Genomic DNA, 16834 nt, shown 5'->3' on the forward strand with positions numbered 1-16834 from the left:
CCACTTCAAATCAAGGCATGGCATAGCTACTTCTACTGAAGCAGACTGGGCATATTACAGGGCATGCTGCTCTAGAGTTCTCAAGCCAAGCAAGTATAAGTCTGCCAAGTCCATTTCAGGAGGTGTGAACCAAACACTTGGGAATCGTGACTGTAATTAGCGGAAACATATAATAAATTATACTGCAATAACTCTAAATAGCACTAAACAATTGAAGAATGGATAGTTACTTGTAGAGAATATTTTGTACTGGAAACGTTTATTCTGAACAGTAAGCAATTGAACTGTAGAAGATACAGAATGCAGATTTATTACTCTGTTGGGTATAAATTCAATTATAATAACAGGTTTTAATTAAAATTATTTTATTTATCAGCTTGATTGCTCATAATTATCCTCAATCAATAAGCAGTTCAATACTTTGGTTACCTTGATAGACTAATTTAGTAACTTCTTCTTAAGACTCAAATAAATCTCTCACTCGTTCTCAAGTGCAATGGGTTGAATTATATCCATTACAAAAGCGTACAGAGGAAACATTATCTGCATATTAAACTGGAAAACTAACTGGATGAAGCTTCACATTGAATACAATTTTAAAAGATAATGGAAGAATTCTTAAATTGAGATTTTTTCCAGTTGTAGCAAAGGGCACAATAAATCAGTTTTAAGAAGTTGTAGCTTCTAAATATTTTTTCATAAAAACATATATAGGAGAAATCAAACTATTCCTAACAGAGGTGAAACAAAGCAAAGCAGTTAGAATAAAGGAATGTTTCTCATAACTTGATCCATTTATTTAATTCCCTCTTCACGGAGCATTAATTGCCTCCCAAAACAAACACAAGACATTGTAAGAACCACCACCCTCTAAAATCGGCCAGACAAGTTTTTAAAGAAGGTCCAACGCACACTAATTCTCCAAGATACACTTTAAAAGCACACACAGAAGCGAACAGTGCTACTCAAATCAACTCTTCCTATGATCATACACGCTCCCTTCTAATTTTCAGGTGCTAAAAGCTATATCTCAGAAAGGTTTTTTGTTCCTTGTAAGAGATTTCTAACCAACAAACAATAAGACTCTGCAACATTTCCGATTATTTCAGTTCTGTTTTAATGATATGGGGCAATTCTAAGAGCAGACATTGTGCAGCTAGTAACTACAAAATAAAGAGGTCTATTGGTGTGGTCTTGGAATCCCAATTTGAAATGCAAATTTGAGTCAAGGTAATTAACTGAAAAGCCAGAGTATCTGAAAACGCATACTAAGTTTTTACTTCAATTTTGTAATACTTCTTGAGGAACTTGGAAAAAGTGAAGGTGGTAGAACATCATATATCACCAAGATTACAAAAACTGGAGGGAAATAATACATTGCAACAGTGATCCTCATTAAGTAAGTTATTTCATCACAGTAAATGTTTAAAAAAGCGTCAATGTTTTTTAAAAAGTGTTGAATCCTCCCCTCAAGTATTTGAAGAGAGATAAACCTTTTTCCTTAGTCAAAATGGCTTTTTAAAAAAAGTTTCTCAAAACAACATCAATAATCAAAAAACATGAATTGTATTTTCCTTAATCCATAATATCTCTAGTGCTGAAGAGCCATCCATGTAAAAAGCAGATTCTTTGGGGACATTAGTCAATTAACTTAATAAACCCCAGTTTTACGAGGATTTATCCTTCCTGCTGCGAGGTGAGTCCGCTCCATTTGAGGTCACTGTTCCATTTATTCCATTTTCTACAAAACAAGAAAACATTTTTCAAATACAATGAGATGTTTTATATTTTTTTACATTTTTCTAGGTCCTACACAAACAGTCTTTTAAATTATTTTCTGACTTATCTTCTACATTAAACCTCATAATTATCATCAGGAATGCAACAGTATAACACAGTTTTTACAAAGTGCAAAATTTAAAGTTTACTACAATAAATTCCAGTTTGCTGATGTGGCCAGACACTGAAATATGTGCATTATATACACCAAGACTGAAAAATCAAGACTAGTTACAGTATTTGTGAAAAAGTAAAACACAACCTGTAGATGACGTTCTGTGAAATTTTGGAGACACAGTATACACACAATTCCCTTGTATAGGTCTTAATTATTTGTTCCACCTATTTTATATTAGAAATTCTTACTAAAATTACACTCCTTCATTTACAAGTATTTCATATATATGCACATACAATTTTATAAAAGATGGACAGAAGGAAACACTAGTTCAGATTTGCAATGAGTATGCATACATGGAAAGAGTACTTCAAATAGGTGGAACACAAAAAAGTGTTTTAAACAGTTCAATTACATATATTACTCTTTCAAAACCACAGTTTTGCTGCATCCTGTGCAAGTGTTCTGAACAGACAACATTACAGGAACACTAAAAACAGAAGAATAAGAAAGAACAGAGTTCTTTTCTTTCTATTTAAAATAAACAAAAAAATTCTTCAGTCTCAAGACAGGTATAGCTCAATTATTTTGCGAATTAAACCACAACTCCAATTAACTGACTTTTTCACTGTTCGTTTACTGCTTGCAAGTGTCCACTGAAGTTGGATGAAAACCAGCAAATTCATCAAATTATATGAATGAAATAGATTTGGAGATTTTGACTCACTGATTAAAACACCGTTAAAGTTTATATTTTAAAATTATTTGACATAAAAGACTTCAGTTAAATTAAAGAAATACCATAGTGAGTATGCAATGAACACGGAGCTCTGGTTAAATAGGACACTTCTGATTCAATAGGACACTTTCACATAGGAAACTACCTTCACTCAATTATAAAAAAAATCCCCCTGTATTTTCTGATGAAAACAAAAAACCCCAACACCACACAGAAGCCAAGTTGTGATAATTACAAATCATTTAAAGGGAGTGCAGCAAAAAATCTAAAGCACATCATTTTAATAAAAAAGAAACTTGGGGGAAATAAAAAATGGATCACCCACCACAAATCTCAGTTCTTGATGCAAATAGTCTTCACACACACTATGTTCAATATATCAAAAGGTGGAACAAGTTGGTAATACATGATTGGGAGAAAGGATCATGCTGAAAAAAGCTTTTGAAACAACTTCAGCAGTTTCAAAAAAGTCCAGAAGTTATTCAAGCTAGCAATTAAGTACACAGAAGCTTAACTGATGGTAGAACAGAAATACTGAAGTATGGGGAAACTTTATTTTTAAAAGAGGACATAATTTTTCTTGGAGGAAAGAGCATTCAGTTCATCTTTCATGCTCTTTCTATAAAAAGAGTGTGACATAATCAAAAAGTAAAACCTGGAGTCATCAGTACATTTCCAAATGCTTCAACACAGGTTTAGACTAGTAAGTAGTTATTACCTCCCTTTAGACAACTAGCAAATTCTATTTTTTGTAAAAACAGTTCAACACAAGACTATTTACTGAGTGGATCATCAAACCATCTCTTTGCCCTAAAACCTCAGAATTTTCTGAAAATAAACAACAAGCCTGAAATTAATTGCAAGAAAATTTTACAAATAATTGTTTATGAGAACAGATCTAAAATTGTGTCTGTTCCCTTTTTATAAGTGAAAAAAAACATAAGCATGACATATATTTTGTTCGAGAACTGAAATGAAAGATAATAAAAATATCATGTTACAAACAGTAATTCCTTCATTTGGGCAATTAGAAAATCCAAACAATATATAGTGTGTATTTTTTAAATCATTTCTCCCCACAGTAACATTCACCAATACTGTTTCTGTAACGGAGTCCTCTCACTTGCAAGTTAAATATAAAATGCTTCTTTAGCAACTCTATTAAAAAAGGCTCTGCACATCCTGAGGTTGTTTTTGAGAAGTCAAGGTAACAGAAAAACTGCAACTACAAACCTCTTTCTTTTCTGGAGGTCTTTCCTTTAGCTGATACAAACTTCTTTTTCACTGACTGAGGCTGGGAAGAAGAATGCTCTCTCCACCTCCGAAGCTGGAAATTAATGAACTTCCACATCATGAATGCTTGAGTCATGCAGATAGAGGCCAGCACGCTGATTCTAGAAACAAAACACAAGTGAAGTTTTATCAGTAAGTTTGTCACGCATGAGAGTGATTCTTTCTAGATAACACGAATTTTTACAAGTTCAGTTTTGTTCAGGCTATTTTTTATTTTTTTTGGCAACTTCCACCCCTTCCTCCCTGTAAAATCCATTTGCTAAGCCATGCAAGTGTTTGCTCCCACAGCGCGACTGGGCTTAAGCACAGATGATCAAAACGGGATATACAGCAATAGTGAAGTCTTTGCCCATCAAAACTGGGAAGCACTAGGTTTGTTTCCTGCTCTCTTTTTCAGAATTACTCTCAAGGTACCAGGCAGCAACAGCTGAAAATGGTTTAAGAGTGTCTTGCCATTCTGAGTATCAGTTCTACAGGGTAATGCTTACATTGCCAATGTTTCAATAACTTCCTTTTCTAGATTTAATTCATAAGAAGGCCAGGTGGTTGGTAGAACATTCTGCATCATGTTGCAATAACAGGAGCCATAGCAACGACAGAGAGGCACAAATCTTCAACCAAGACCAAAGATGCTGTGGACATACCACCTTGACCTCTATAGATAAACTCACTGCAATTATATCCAGAATTCAATTTACTAAATCTGAAACATTTAAAATTAGTGTTTATAATTGAATATTCCTTTTAATTCTGGGTGTCTTTTGACAAAGAAGAGTAACCAGTTACAGATTTCTCAGCTGTAGACTGTAAATAATTCAATTCATTTCACTGTAGTTTAAAAGTTTGTTACATAAGCTATTCCCATTGATCCCATCAGTTGCATGAAAATACTCAATCATTCAGAATTACTGGCATTAATACCATACCATACCATACCATTTATATTGTGTATCTAACACAGGTTTACAGTACATGCTTAAGAACTGTTTCAGGTTTACTATACCTAACAGCCAGGACATTAAAGTTTCCAGTACTGAAATTCAGCTGCTGATCTTCTGCTCTTGCTAGTCCAAAGCCAAAAGTGAGGACTGAGAGAATCAAGGTGAGAAGCCTTCCCAAAACAAAAAGAACTGCCCATAGTGAAAATCTAGAAATAAAAACACCACAAACACTGAATGAATTTTCCATTCAAAACACATGCACTAACAAGACAAATGTTTACCCTTCACCATGCAAATTTGTTTGGAATATAAGAACTTACCTAAATTCATTGCACCTATTCCACATGAGTCTTGCATTATGTTCTGAAAACTAATTTCAACTCAATGGAAAGTGCTTTCCAGTACTATTAGAACATAAGCATGTTATTAATTCCTACAGGACTGGCTGTAGGATACTGAACCTATCCTGTTCCTTTCTCTACAAAACTTTAAAAAAAAAATTAGTACACATTGTGAGATTTTATTTCATTTTTATACTGCTACTAACATTTACTTAAACAGGCTAAAACAAGGTTAAAAAACCAGTTGTTTAAGAGATATAAGTACTAACACTTCTCTGGAGAACTGTGGTCTCTAAGAAAAACTGTTCGAACTTCCTTGTAATTTTGGTTTCTGGCTAGTCAAATGCAAAAGGCTTTAAGGTAGAAATTATATGAATTTAAAATATAAAGACTACTTACCCTTTCTGGTATTTTTCATCACTGAAGTAGAAAAGACGGGATATGTGGAAAAGAAATTCAACGAAGTAATGCAATACCAGAAGAACAAGTCCAAGATGGGTCAGACTATCAAAACAAATAAAACAAACATTCAGACATTTTGTTACATGTTTAAGAAAGGGAATGAAGCCAGAAAAAGTTTACAATTGACTTACTTCAGGAGATAGGCTCCAGCAATATGAAAGAGGTAAAGTCCAATGTAGACAATCTGGCGAAAGATATCTTCCTATTAGGAAGAAAAAAACAACCATGACTTATACACAATGTTATACAGTATGGTACAATGTTATCTATTATCACTATTCCCTAGTCTTGGAAATTCTTCTTTGTTTATCAATTACCTTAACATGGCCTGGTCTGGCCTGGCACTGAATTACTCAGCCTGGGTCATCTAATTCCACACATAACTCATTGCTTACTTAGCAATAATATTCAGAATCTTGTACATATGCTACTGTGAGAAAATGCATCAAACACAAAAAAGATGCTTTTTAAAAGGGCCCAGTTTTATTTGTTACGACTCTTGTGAATTTGTACAAGCTATTACAATACTTATTTTGTATACATATAACTGTATCATCAGCTCCTACAGTTCCACATGTTTGCTGCTAATCAGATTGTCAGATTGCTACAGAAATAAAAAAAAAAACAGTCTACAAACCAAAATGAAAACTTTTCCTAGTGTTGGCGTTGATTTTAAAAATTCAAGAACATTCAAAATTCTGGCACACTGTTGCTAGCAAATACAGAGAATATAGTTATTAACTAGTCATGCTAAACCTCATGGTCACACTTCAATTCAGGTTTTAGCCAGCTCCATTAAATTGAACACTTCATGGAGACAAAATAATAAAGAGGGAGACACACAGCACGTGGAAAGCAGATTGTGCCATCTGTGAACAGAAGAATCACTAAAGTATGCCAGATCACAATAAAAATCTGTTTTGAAGCAGTATGCAGAGTACATTCAAGCTGTGCTTAAGAAACTCCTATTTTTTGGAAAAATCCCCTAAAGTTCAAGGATCTTCAGCTTTATCTAGTCTACATGCAAAGAAAAAAGGCCTAACATTTTAATCTTGTAACATCTATAGTATGTTATTCAATACTCAATCTCAAATCCAACAAACATATAGAATCAAACACTTCTGACAACAGCAAACACCACACACAAAGCACCATACCACAAAGGGTAAGAAAAGAGATGAACAAAGACCTACTCTAAATTATCTGAAAGAAAACAAAAATAAATACTTCTTTGAGATAAACTAGAGAATAGACAGTACAAATAGTTAGTTTCTCCAACTACTAACAGGAGAAGCCTTTTACACTAACTTCAGAACTCAGGTAACATTTCAACAGCCTATGCTGCCCGCTCAGACAAACTGGGGGAGACTGAAGGCCTACTGGAATAATGCAACCGGAGATAGACATGCCTATACAGAGTACCGGAGTTAAGAAGTTCTTCCCTTGTCTGTGTCAGCAGTAAAGACAACTAGACCTGAGTAAATGCAGCCAGTTCCTTCAAGAGACGGAATAAAGCAAGGAAGCCAAGAGGGCAGAGGTTAAGCCACGGTGAAAGAAATATCAACTATGAACTTGCTAAAACAAATGAACTATTCTCTAAACTTAATGCAAAAGTCAGAGGCCAAAATTTCAAGTACTGACCCAATAAAACACTATTATTCAACATACAGCACTTAGGCCACTTGTGACAGCTTTCTTGAACTTATGTTAAAAAAAAAATCTCCAGACTTGGCCATGAAGTTACATTTGAGAGGTACCATTAGCACAATATGGGAACATGAGCTGCAGTGCATCTGCAAAACAGTGTTTATACTGCATCAGACCAGCATAAAAACAATGCATCTCATTACTATTTTACTAAGCCTCTTCTAGGCTCCTAAACAAAGACCTATGCTTACATAACACCTATGTATCATTTTCTTGAATAAACTCTGGCAGCAGAGATATAGCCTAGTCACACAGCAACAACAGTTACAGAATCATTTGGGCTTGAAGAGCCGCTTGTACATCATCTAGTCCAACCTTTCTACCATGGGCAGGGACTTCTATCACTAGATCAGGTTGCTCAAAGCCCCATCCGACCTCACCTTGAACACTTCAAATAAAGGGGAAACCACAACTTCTCTAGGCAATCTGTTCCACTGTCTCACCATCTTCATAGTTAAGAATTTCTTTGTATCTATTCTAAACCCACCCTCTTTCAGATTAAAATCATTGCCCCTTGTCTTCTCACTATAGGCCTTGATAAAAAGTCTCTTTCCATATTTCTTGTAAGGCCAGTTCAAACAGTGTGAGGCCACAATAAGTTCTCCCTGGAGCCTCCTATTCTCCAGGCTGAACAACCCCAACTCTTTCACCCTGTCTTCACAGGGGGGCTGCTCCAGCCCTCTGTTCATCTTTGTGGCTCTTCTCTGGACCTGCTCAAACAGATTCATACCTTTCCTGTGCTGGGGACCCCAGAGCAGGACACAGTACTCCAAGTGGGGTTTCACCAGAGTGGAGTAGAGGGGCAGAACAACCAGCTGGTCACCGCTTTTTATGCAGCCCAGGTTCCAACTGGCTTTCTGGGATGCAAGGGTACATTACTAGCTTATGTCCAACTTTTCATCCCCAGTACCCCAAGTGTTCTGCAGGGCTGTTCTCAATCCATTCATCCCCAGCCTTTATTGATGTTGGGGATTCCCATAATCCACGTGCAGGACCTTGCACTTGGCCTTGTTCACATGGACCCAGTCCAAGCCTGTCAGGATACTCTAGATGGCACCCCTTTCCTCAAGCAAATCAACTGCAACACTCAGCCTGGTGGCTCTGCAAACTTGCTGAGGGTGCACTTGATCCCTTTGCCTGATGAAATGTCAAACAGCACTGGTTCCAGTACAGATCCTTGAAGAAAATTGCTTGTTACTAGTTTCCACTTGGACATTGACTCACTGACTGTAACTCTCTGGAAGCAGCCATCCAGCCAGCTCCTTATCCATCTAACAGTCCATCCATCAAATCCATCTCCTTCCAATTTAGAAGTAAGAATGCTGTGGGGGATCCTATGAAAAGCCTTAACAGAAGTTCAGGTAGATAACATCAGCAGCTCTTCCCTCATCCGCTGATGCAGTCACTCCACCATAGAAAGCCACTAAGTTAGTCAAGCACGATTTGCCTTTGGTGAAGCCATGTTGAAGAGTTTAAAACAGGAAAGTTTAAGCAGGAAAATGTATATGCAAAATGATCTTGAGCAACAACATGCGAAGAGCCTACTTAAATCGGTCAGGAAGGCAAGAAGCGTGCTACAAAAAATCTGAAGTGAACTCAGTGTTATGAGAACCCAAACACAGAAAACCCTCAGGGAAAAAATGCTGCTGTTAAAAATTGAGAACTGAAAAAAATATCAATACATAACTAACCAGAACTTCTGCAGAGGATAGTGGTACTTAAATCCCAGACTTTAATACCACTTTGATTTATAAAATTATTCACAGCTTGTATTCTACACCTATATCATGATTCATCAACTAGCTGTGATTTCAATGAGACTATTCAGACTACCAATTATGAGAAACAAAAAAAAAGTTTGAAAAGAAAATCTCACATTCATTCCTCAAGGGAAAATTCTTTCAGCAGATGAGAAACACTAGTAATTTTTATTTACACAACAGATATACAACAATTTTAATGCAATTAGAAATACTGAAATATTTACTGCAATTAGAAATACTGAAATAACTAAAATGAAAAAAGACCCCTTTCTCACATGGACATTTGAGCCCCCCAAATTCCATCAAGAAAAGTGAGTAACACAAATCAGAATAGGGTAGGAAATCTAGGGTAACACATTACTCTCCAAGTTCAAAAGAAATTAACTACTCCACTGTTTGAGCTGCTTGCTCTGCAGTTCCTTCCATTTACATTTTGAACTTACTTTTTTAGTTTTCTGGAAGTACAATTCTGGAAAAGCATGAAACCAATATGCCAACTGTAAGATGTAGAAAAACTTCATTTGAAACCTGTGCAATACAGTAAGAATTGAACCACATTACTTATTATGAATAAAATTAAAACATTTCAGAAGCCTTCTAGTGAACACATTTTATCACTGTCTCTTAAAGAAAACATACAGATCCTTCCTGCCAGCCAACTTTAAACTAAGATTTTAAAAATCAAAATCATTGAGATAAAGCTTGCAAAAACTTAATTCTCTAAGTAACAGCCTACAGAAAGAGAACTTTGTATGCTACAATTGTCAAAGAATTGAGAGGCCACATAAATACAACCAAAAATGCATCAGTGACTAATACAGTTTTACAAACTACTTATTCCACACAAATTGTATGTGACACAAGCTAAGTTTAAAACCCCCCCTCCTCTCGCCCAGCAATCCCCCAAGGAAGAGGCCTTACGGAATCAGTGTGTGCGGATAGTCCCTCCACAGAGAGGTTGGATCTGATATATAGTTCTCCTAAAAGAAAAAAAAAACCAAACAAAACCTTTCAATACACTCTCAGAGATGTTACTTTCTAGTCAGAAATAATGACTGGAAATACATGTATGCATTTATGTGTACAAACACATGTGTACACATCTACATACACAAGTAAAAGCTGCAGATCTAATTTTTTTTTTAAACCCAAGAAATCACAAATAAGCAGAACAAAACCCACCCACAAAACAACTCCCCAAAACAAAAGACAGTAGTACTGGCTTAGGAAAATAAAAAACAATCAATCAAATCATGTGTTTGTTCCATATAGAATGAGATGGAAGTTATTTCAGCATCTCTACAGCCATAAGTCTTCTAATGTAAACTGCTGACAGGCTTTGAGTTTAACTAATAAAAGGAAAGTTTTTCCAGGAGTTATTATATTAAAGGAAAAGAAAAAAAATACTCTTTCCCTTCACATTCAGCCACTAGCTTTAACCTGAAAGGACACATTGACTTCAGACTACAGCAGTGGGCCCATATACCCATTTTCTAGGCTCCAAAATGCTACATATAGTGCTTTTTAAACATTTATTTTATGTTAATAAAACAACACAAAAAAACTACAGAGAATTAAGTACCATAATAGTTAAATGGTTTTACCTTACTCTGTTCACAGTAAATACACTCAAGACTCAGCAACAGCAACACTACTGGACTTTATACTCAGTTATGACTACAACCTACACAGAATTCTTAAACTTGTCCCCACTTTAAAATTAAAACCAGCTAAAACCAGAAAAATAAGCCCAAACCACATTTATCAGCAGTCTAAGTGAAGCTTTTGAAATCACATAATACAAACAGAAGAGGGGGCATACTTACAGAGACAAGAATACTCGTTCCCCAAACACAGGAGAAAAGGTAGAATGCACTAAGTTGCCCAGACTCATTGAACTTGCTATGCTTTGTTTTTGAAAAGTGCATTTTCCTGTTAATTTTCTGAAATGAAAATCCATTGTTATTTATATGCTGCAGTACTTCACATTTACCTGGTAACTGCATTAGAACATCTAAAAGTTTTAATGCATGTTTTTACAGTTAAAAGCTTTAATGCAGAAGTTTACTTTTAAGTTAATAGTCTTAAGGTCTAATTAAAACCTGACCATTTTCTTGATGAAAGGAATTAATATTTTGTACTTACATCCAGTACATACTCCTGAATTATAGCGTGTATGATTATTGCTACAAGCATGTAAAAGAAAATCGTAGCCAAGTCTTTGATGCCATAGTGATAGAGAGAGATTGTTTCTGCAGATTGTTCTTCTAAAAGGCAAACAGAATGAACTGTTAGGCATCAATACAGTTTAATGGCTAATAAGTTTGTTTTTCAGAGTGAAACTTTTCACAGAAGTTACCTTGTAGTCAGCTGAACAAATAAAAGTCAAATTAAACTGCCACCACAAACTAGGTCACTAGATTGTTTATAGTTTTCTCCATCACATCACAAACTCATTTTGACTCTGGAAAGAAGTACTATAAAACAAAAAACTTAAGTGCAGCACTTAGGAAGCTTACCCAAACGCATTGAAAGCAGACAATAAAAATATGTTAAGCTATCACCCCGCTTTGACTATTAAAGACTGTCACTTGTAAAGCCCAAGTAAGAATCTGTGTGAACTTATCTACCAGTCAGATGGTGTTTTAGCACTAATGATGAATATATCAGAACAGAAACACTGTCTCTAACCTAATTAATTAAAATGGAGTTTTAATAGAGTGAAATCCTTGAAAGCTGCTTATTATCTATTCAAATTGACAAATTTACCTACCATCAGTCTAGAAAGCATGGCATACCAATAATGTCTGAATACACAGTCTCATAACTAACCTCCTGCAAGATACATACCTGTGGCAGGAATGGTAACATTATACTGAAGTGTAACAAAAATGACAGCTGCTTTTGCTGTAATCTGAAAGAGGAAAAAAACAAATTCTCATGGAAGTAAGCTACATTAAACTGAAGACATATGCCAATACATTTAGCACCCTTGCCCAGCACATTTGTCCCCTCCCAAAAAAGTGATCATGTTATCACACCGCTTCACCTGACTTTTCAAAGGCAGCACACATTGCCTGGTCTGTATAGATTTGTTTACAGAATACCAAACCTCCTGAATGAAATATCCTTGAAAATGCCACTTACAAATAGTCTTTCCTACAACATTGAAATGAAAACATGCTACAATGCTTTCCTCAGTCCATACTGTATGATTACATTAACAGAATGCACAATATCATGGAACCCCTAGACCATGATGCATTCAGCAATGACCGAGAATAAACTTTATTTAAAAGTACTTTTTTTTATTTGACAAAATTTGAAAGTCAATTATCATATTCATAAAACTGTGAGTGATCTGAAAAATGTGGACAGGGAAGGAAAAAAAGCATAAAGAACAGAAAACCATTTCAGGCCAGTGGCATACCAACTCAATACAATTAGCATTCTTTTGACCTTGGGGATCCTTTGGCAAGATGCGTAAAACAAATGTGATTAAATTTAGCAGTAGTGGTACTACTCCTTTATGACTGGTTGTAAGAAAAAGTAGAATGAATAAAAGCAATTTGGAGGGAGGATGTTTGTCCTAATGGCTTTTTTCTGAGGGTGGAGATATTCTAAAAAGCCTAGTAAATAAGCAGGAGTACAAGTTCTTATTTGTCAAAAATCAGAAACTTATTTTTAACTTTAATGCATCTTAGTTGAATTCCAACATGAAACAACATGTCTTAACAGAAGGAAAAATAACTGTGCTTTACAACAGCATTTGTGATCTGATAGTTTTTCATTGCTGTAAAAACCTAGCATCTTTGTGGCATTCATAGGGCTGATGAAAAAAACAAGCTCTTTTATGAATCCTGGAAGGATACATTGAGTATCTGAAAATAATTATTAGGTTACTACCAGCATTAATTATCATTCACGGGAAATGAGATTAAGTTTTAAAAGCAGCTCTTTGTCAACAAGCCCTAAATTTTCTATGAAACCCTGAATACATGGCAGACTGTTCAGTCCATGTAACTTCAGGGTATCCAGCTAGTTTGCCTAAATTACTGAGATCACCTCGGGTTCCCTATCCATCAAGGGAGGATGGATGTCCTCAGAGGACAATTCAAAACACCAGTCAATTCTCAACTACCCTTTGAAGCTCTGTCAGCTACTCTCAGTACTAATTCAATTGCACAAGTCAGGCAGTGATTTCCAAGACCTATATCAAAGCCTTAAAAAAACTGCTACAATCTTCTCAGCCACATCACATCTGTACCAACAAAGATATATGGCCTCTCTACACCAGGGTAGAAAAAACATGGGGTAAAAAAACTGGAAACAAAAGAATTCAGAACACATCCAATCCCCCACAAAACTTCCAACACTATCAATAATACTGTCAATACAGTAACTCTGAAGTAGGCATAAAAGGTAAATGTCTAGGTCCACTTCTTTAATGTCATTCCCCAGAAAACCACCATACTGGTGGTGTCTTGGTGATTTCTAATAGCAAACTCAAACATAACACCTTTGTTGGTCTGCCCTGTTTTTACTTTTGGGGTATATATATATACTTACATATATATGTATCTGGTTTTCCTAACTCCACTGGGCCTTAGTGTTGAGCAGTACCGATGGCTGGATAAAACTATTCTGAAAACCACCCATATAACAAAAAGGTCCACAGCCCTAAACAAATATCTAAAATAAAGCCCAAATACGTGTCTAAACAAACGTCTAAAATACCAAAAAGCCAGAAACACTTAGCCAATGAACTAATGAACCAATGAACTGATTACTCTGATGATCAGTGATCTTAGTTTCAGTGATCTCAGTCTTCAACGACCTCAGATCATTGACAACATTTTGGCAGTCACACAGGTAAGTCACCTTTTCAGTTCCCTCAGAAGGTAATCGAGAAGAGCCAAAAAGGCACGTTTTAAAACATCTGCATTCAACATGGGTTCCCAGAGAGCGCCTGGCCCGCAGCAGGGCCGGCCCTCAGGCCGAAGGGAGAGCTCCCCTCTGCCGCTGCCAACCCTCGGCCCACCTCCGAGGCGGGAGGTGGCAGCGAGGGGTGACCAGCGCCATCCGAGCGGCGCCTCGAACCGCCTGGAGCGCTGGGATGCTCCGCGGGCAGCGCGGGGGCGCGGGCAGGGGGACCCGAGCGCTGCTGTAAGGACACGTCACCGCTGCCTTCCCTTCCCGCCGCGCCGCCCGACGGGAGCCGTAGTGCCGGCGGGGCCGCCACACAAAGAGCGGGGGATCGGCTGTGGCGGCCGGGCCTCGCCCCCCGCCCCCTCCTCGCCGTGCCGCGCACTCCTCCTCCCTCTCCCGTCTGCCACGTAACCCCGCCGCCCGCAGGAACTCCCCGCCGCCGCCAAGGGACGCAGCGCGCCCACCCCCTGCCCGGCCCCGCACGGCCTCCCTCCCTCCCTCCCTCCCAGGGCGGCGGGGGGAAGCGGGACTCGGGTCCTGGCGGCAGCCGCAGGCTGCGCCTCTCCGAGCCGAGCCGAGCCGAGGAAGAGGGCGTTCCCCCGGCGGAGCGAGGATGCACCGCAGGGAGGGCGCCCGCTCTGGCGGTCGGGCCGTGCGGCGGGGCGGCAGTCGGCTCCCTTCCCGCGTACACCGTGGGGCGGCGGGCAGGTGCGCCGGGAGGCTGTGCCGCTGGCCCTCGCTGCATCGGGACTCCTGCGCCCTCCCACTCCCTCCCTCCCCTCCAGCACCGAGAGCCCCCGGCGGAGCAGGGGGAAGAGGGACGAGGACCCCGGGCGGGGGCGTTGGCGCCGCCTCACCTCGAACATGAGCCCCAGCAGGAAGATCATGGCCATGCAGGACACGATGTCCGCATGGTTCTGCACGATGAACTCGTGGCTCAGCACTGGCGGGTTCTTGTTGCTCTTCTTGCGGATCGCCATGGCGGGCCGGGAGCTGGGCGCCGGCGCCGCCGCCTCCCCGCTGCCAGCACAGCTCCGCTCGCCGCGGCCAGGAAGAGGCGGAGGGGGAGGAGGCGACCGCGCAGCCGGGGAATGGCACGGCCGCCGCTCCGCTTCCCCCTCCCGCAGCGCCCCTGCCGGCCGGCGGCGCCTCCGCCCGCGCTCCGCCCGCCCGGGGGCGGCAGTTCGAACCCACCAACCCGGGAGCGGCCCCGGGACGCGGCGTGGCCGGGACTCGTCAGCAGAGCCGTGCCCTGCCGTGCCGTGCCGTGCCGTGCCGTGCCACCTGGGCAGCGTCCAGGTGCTGCGTCCTTGGCAGCGCGGCCGGGTACTCGCTGGCCGTAGCCCGAAACCCTCGCTGGGCGCGGGCCCAGCTTCTCTCCCACCGGGACAGCGGCGACATAAAATGACTGGGGATCCCGCCGGGGTCGCGACCTAATAGAGCGGGCTGCCCCCGCTTCGGGCTGTGCCACGGAGCCGGGTCGGACTCCACTCCCTCTCGGCACCCCCGCCATCCAGGTTCACTTTTTTTTTTTCCACTCTTTCCTTCTCCGAGGCTAAGCTTGGTGGTCACCAGACCCCCGCAGGCCGTAAGATGGGCTCCCGGAGGGTGCAAGGAGGACGCCCGCCGGGCTCGTTCTAGGTACGGCCGAGGCGCAGCCGCACGGTCCCGATGTCACCAGCGGCTCCCGCTGTCCCTCTGCTCACACTGTAGTGTGCAGCCAGAAGTAACATGTAGCAATTACAGTAACAAGGAATCCAAGTGCAAGAAAGGAGAGGGGAAGAAAAGCTAACCGAGAAGTACAGGAGGAAGAGACATTAACAGAAGATTAGAAGTAGATTAAAAAAACAAGCCAGTCACAGGAGACTCTCGCCTGGTTTAAATGGATGAATGAAGAGGTCTGAGAAATAAACGCTGATGTGGAAGACATCCAGGCTGAATTCAGCTGTCCTTCGTCCCCTCCAAAATTCATGTTCTGTTTATTTATTAAAGCTTCTGGGTGGCAGATACTCCCCGTGGATATATGAAAAAGAAAGATCAAGAAAATGACTAATTTACAGCTGAAATTTAGTGTTGTCAGCAGCTAATGAATACAGGGTAAGAAATTAGGGTAAGAAATTAAGGTTCAGCTGTTTGGTTGGTATTGCTTCGCCCTGCCAGAATTGAGAGCATGCATCAAATATATTGTATGAGCTGTTGGTGATAGGTTCATTTCTTCCTACTGTATGGACCAGACTGATCTCCAGGTTTTTCAACTATAAAACATCTTCCTCAGCTGTGTAGATGCTCAGAGGTTTCCTGTGAATTTCATAAATCATCAGACAGATATATTTGGTGTCTAGAGATGATCTAGGATACTTAAAAAATACAGAAAAGGCTACAGAAAATTTCCTTGCATGGCTGTATTTTTTTTTTAAGATTAAACAGAAGCAGCATTCATATTTCAATCCCAAGATGTTTTATACCCTAGAAATCTCTTAATCCCCTGGATACACCAGTATTTTGTTACTCTAAAGTAAGCAGAACACTATTTCAACAATAACAATGTGAAAGTATATCCCTGACTGCATACAGTGTAGTCATGGATGTAACATATTGCACCTGTGAAGTACATTGGGCTGGGATAAAAATTGGAATCCTTTTTGCAGTATGTTTGCATCAATGTCCCACCTCAGACTTAAAAGAAATTACGTCATCTCATCTCCACAGAATATAACAAACAGGACTTAACTGGGACAAGACGTGCTTTCCCAAGCTGTAAT

The 16834-nt window shown here is 39.6% G+C and overlaps 1 protein-coding gene across 1 annotated transcript; it reads right to left on the reverse strand.

The window, feature by feature from the left end:
- Positions 1–242: 242 nt before the first annotated feature.
- TRAM1 (translocation associated membrane protein 1) lies at positions 243–15223 on the reverse strand. Its single transcript, XM_051769003.1, has 11 exons — positions 14930–15223; positions 11994–12057; positions 11289–11410; positions 10970–11086; positions 10065–10123; positions 9587–9671; positions 5805–5875; positions 5611–5715; positions 4933–5076; positions 3870–4030; positions 243–1741 (listed from the first exon to the last, which is right to left on the reverse strand). Exons 1-11 carry the CDS (start codon positions 15050–15052, stop codon positions 1668–1670), a joined length of 1125 nt encoding a protein of 374 aa, XP_051624963.1. The 5' UTR covers positions 15053–15223; the 3' UTR covers positions 243–1667.
- Between the last annotated feature and the right edge of the window lie 1611 nt (positions 15224–16834).

The sequence above is a fragment of the Manacus candei genome, unplaced genomic scaffold, assembly GCF_025592945.1.
Source record: "Manacus candei isolate 608988 ecotype Guabito, Panama unplaced genomic scaffold, ASM2559294v1 h1tg000008l, whole genome shotgun sequence".
NCBI classification, from domain to species: Eukaryota; Metazoa; Chordata; class Aves; order Passeriformes; family Pipridae; genus Manacus; species Manacus candei.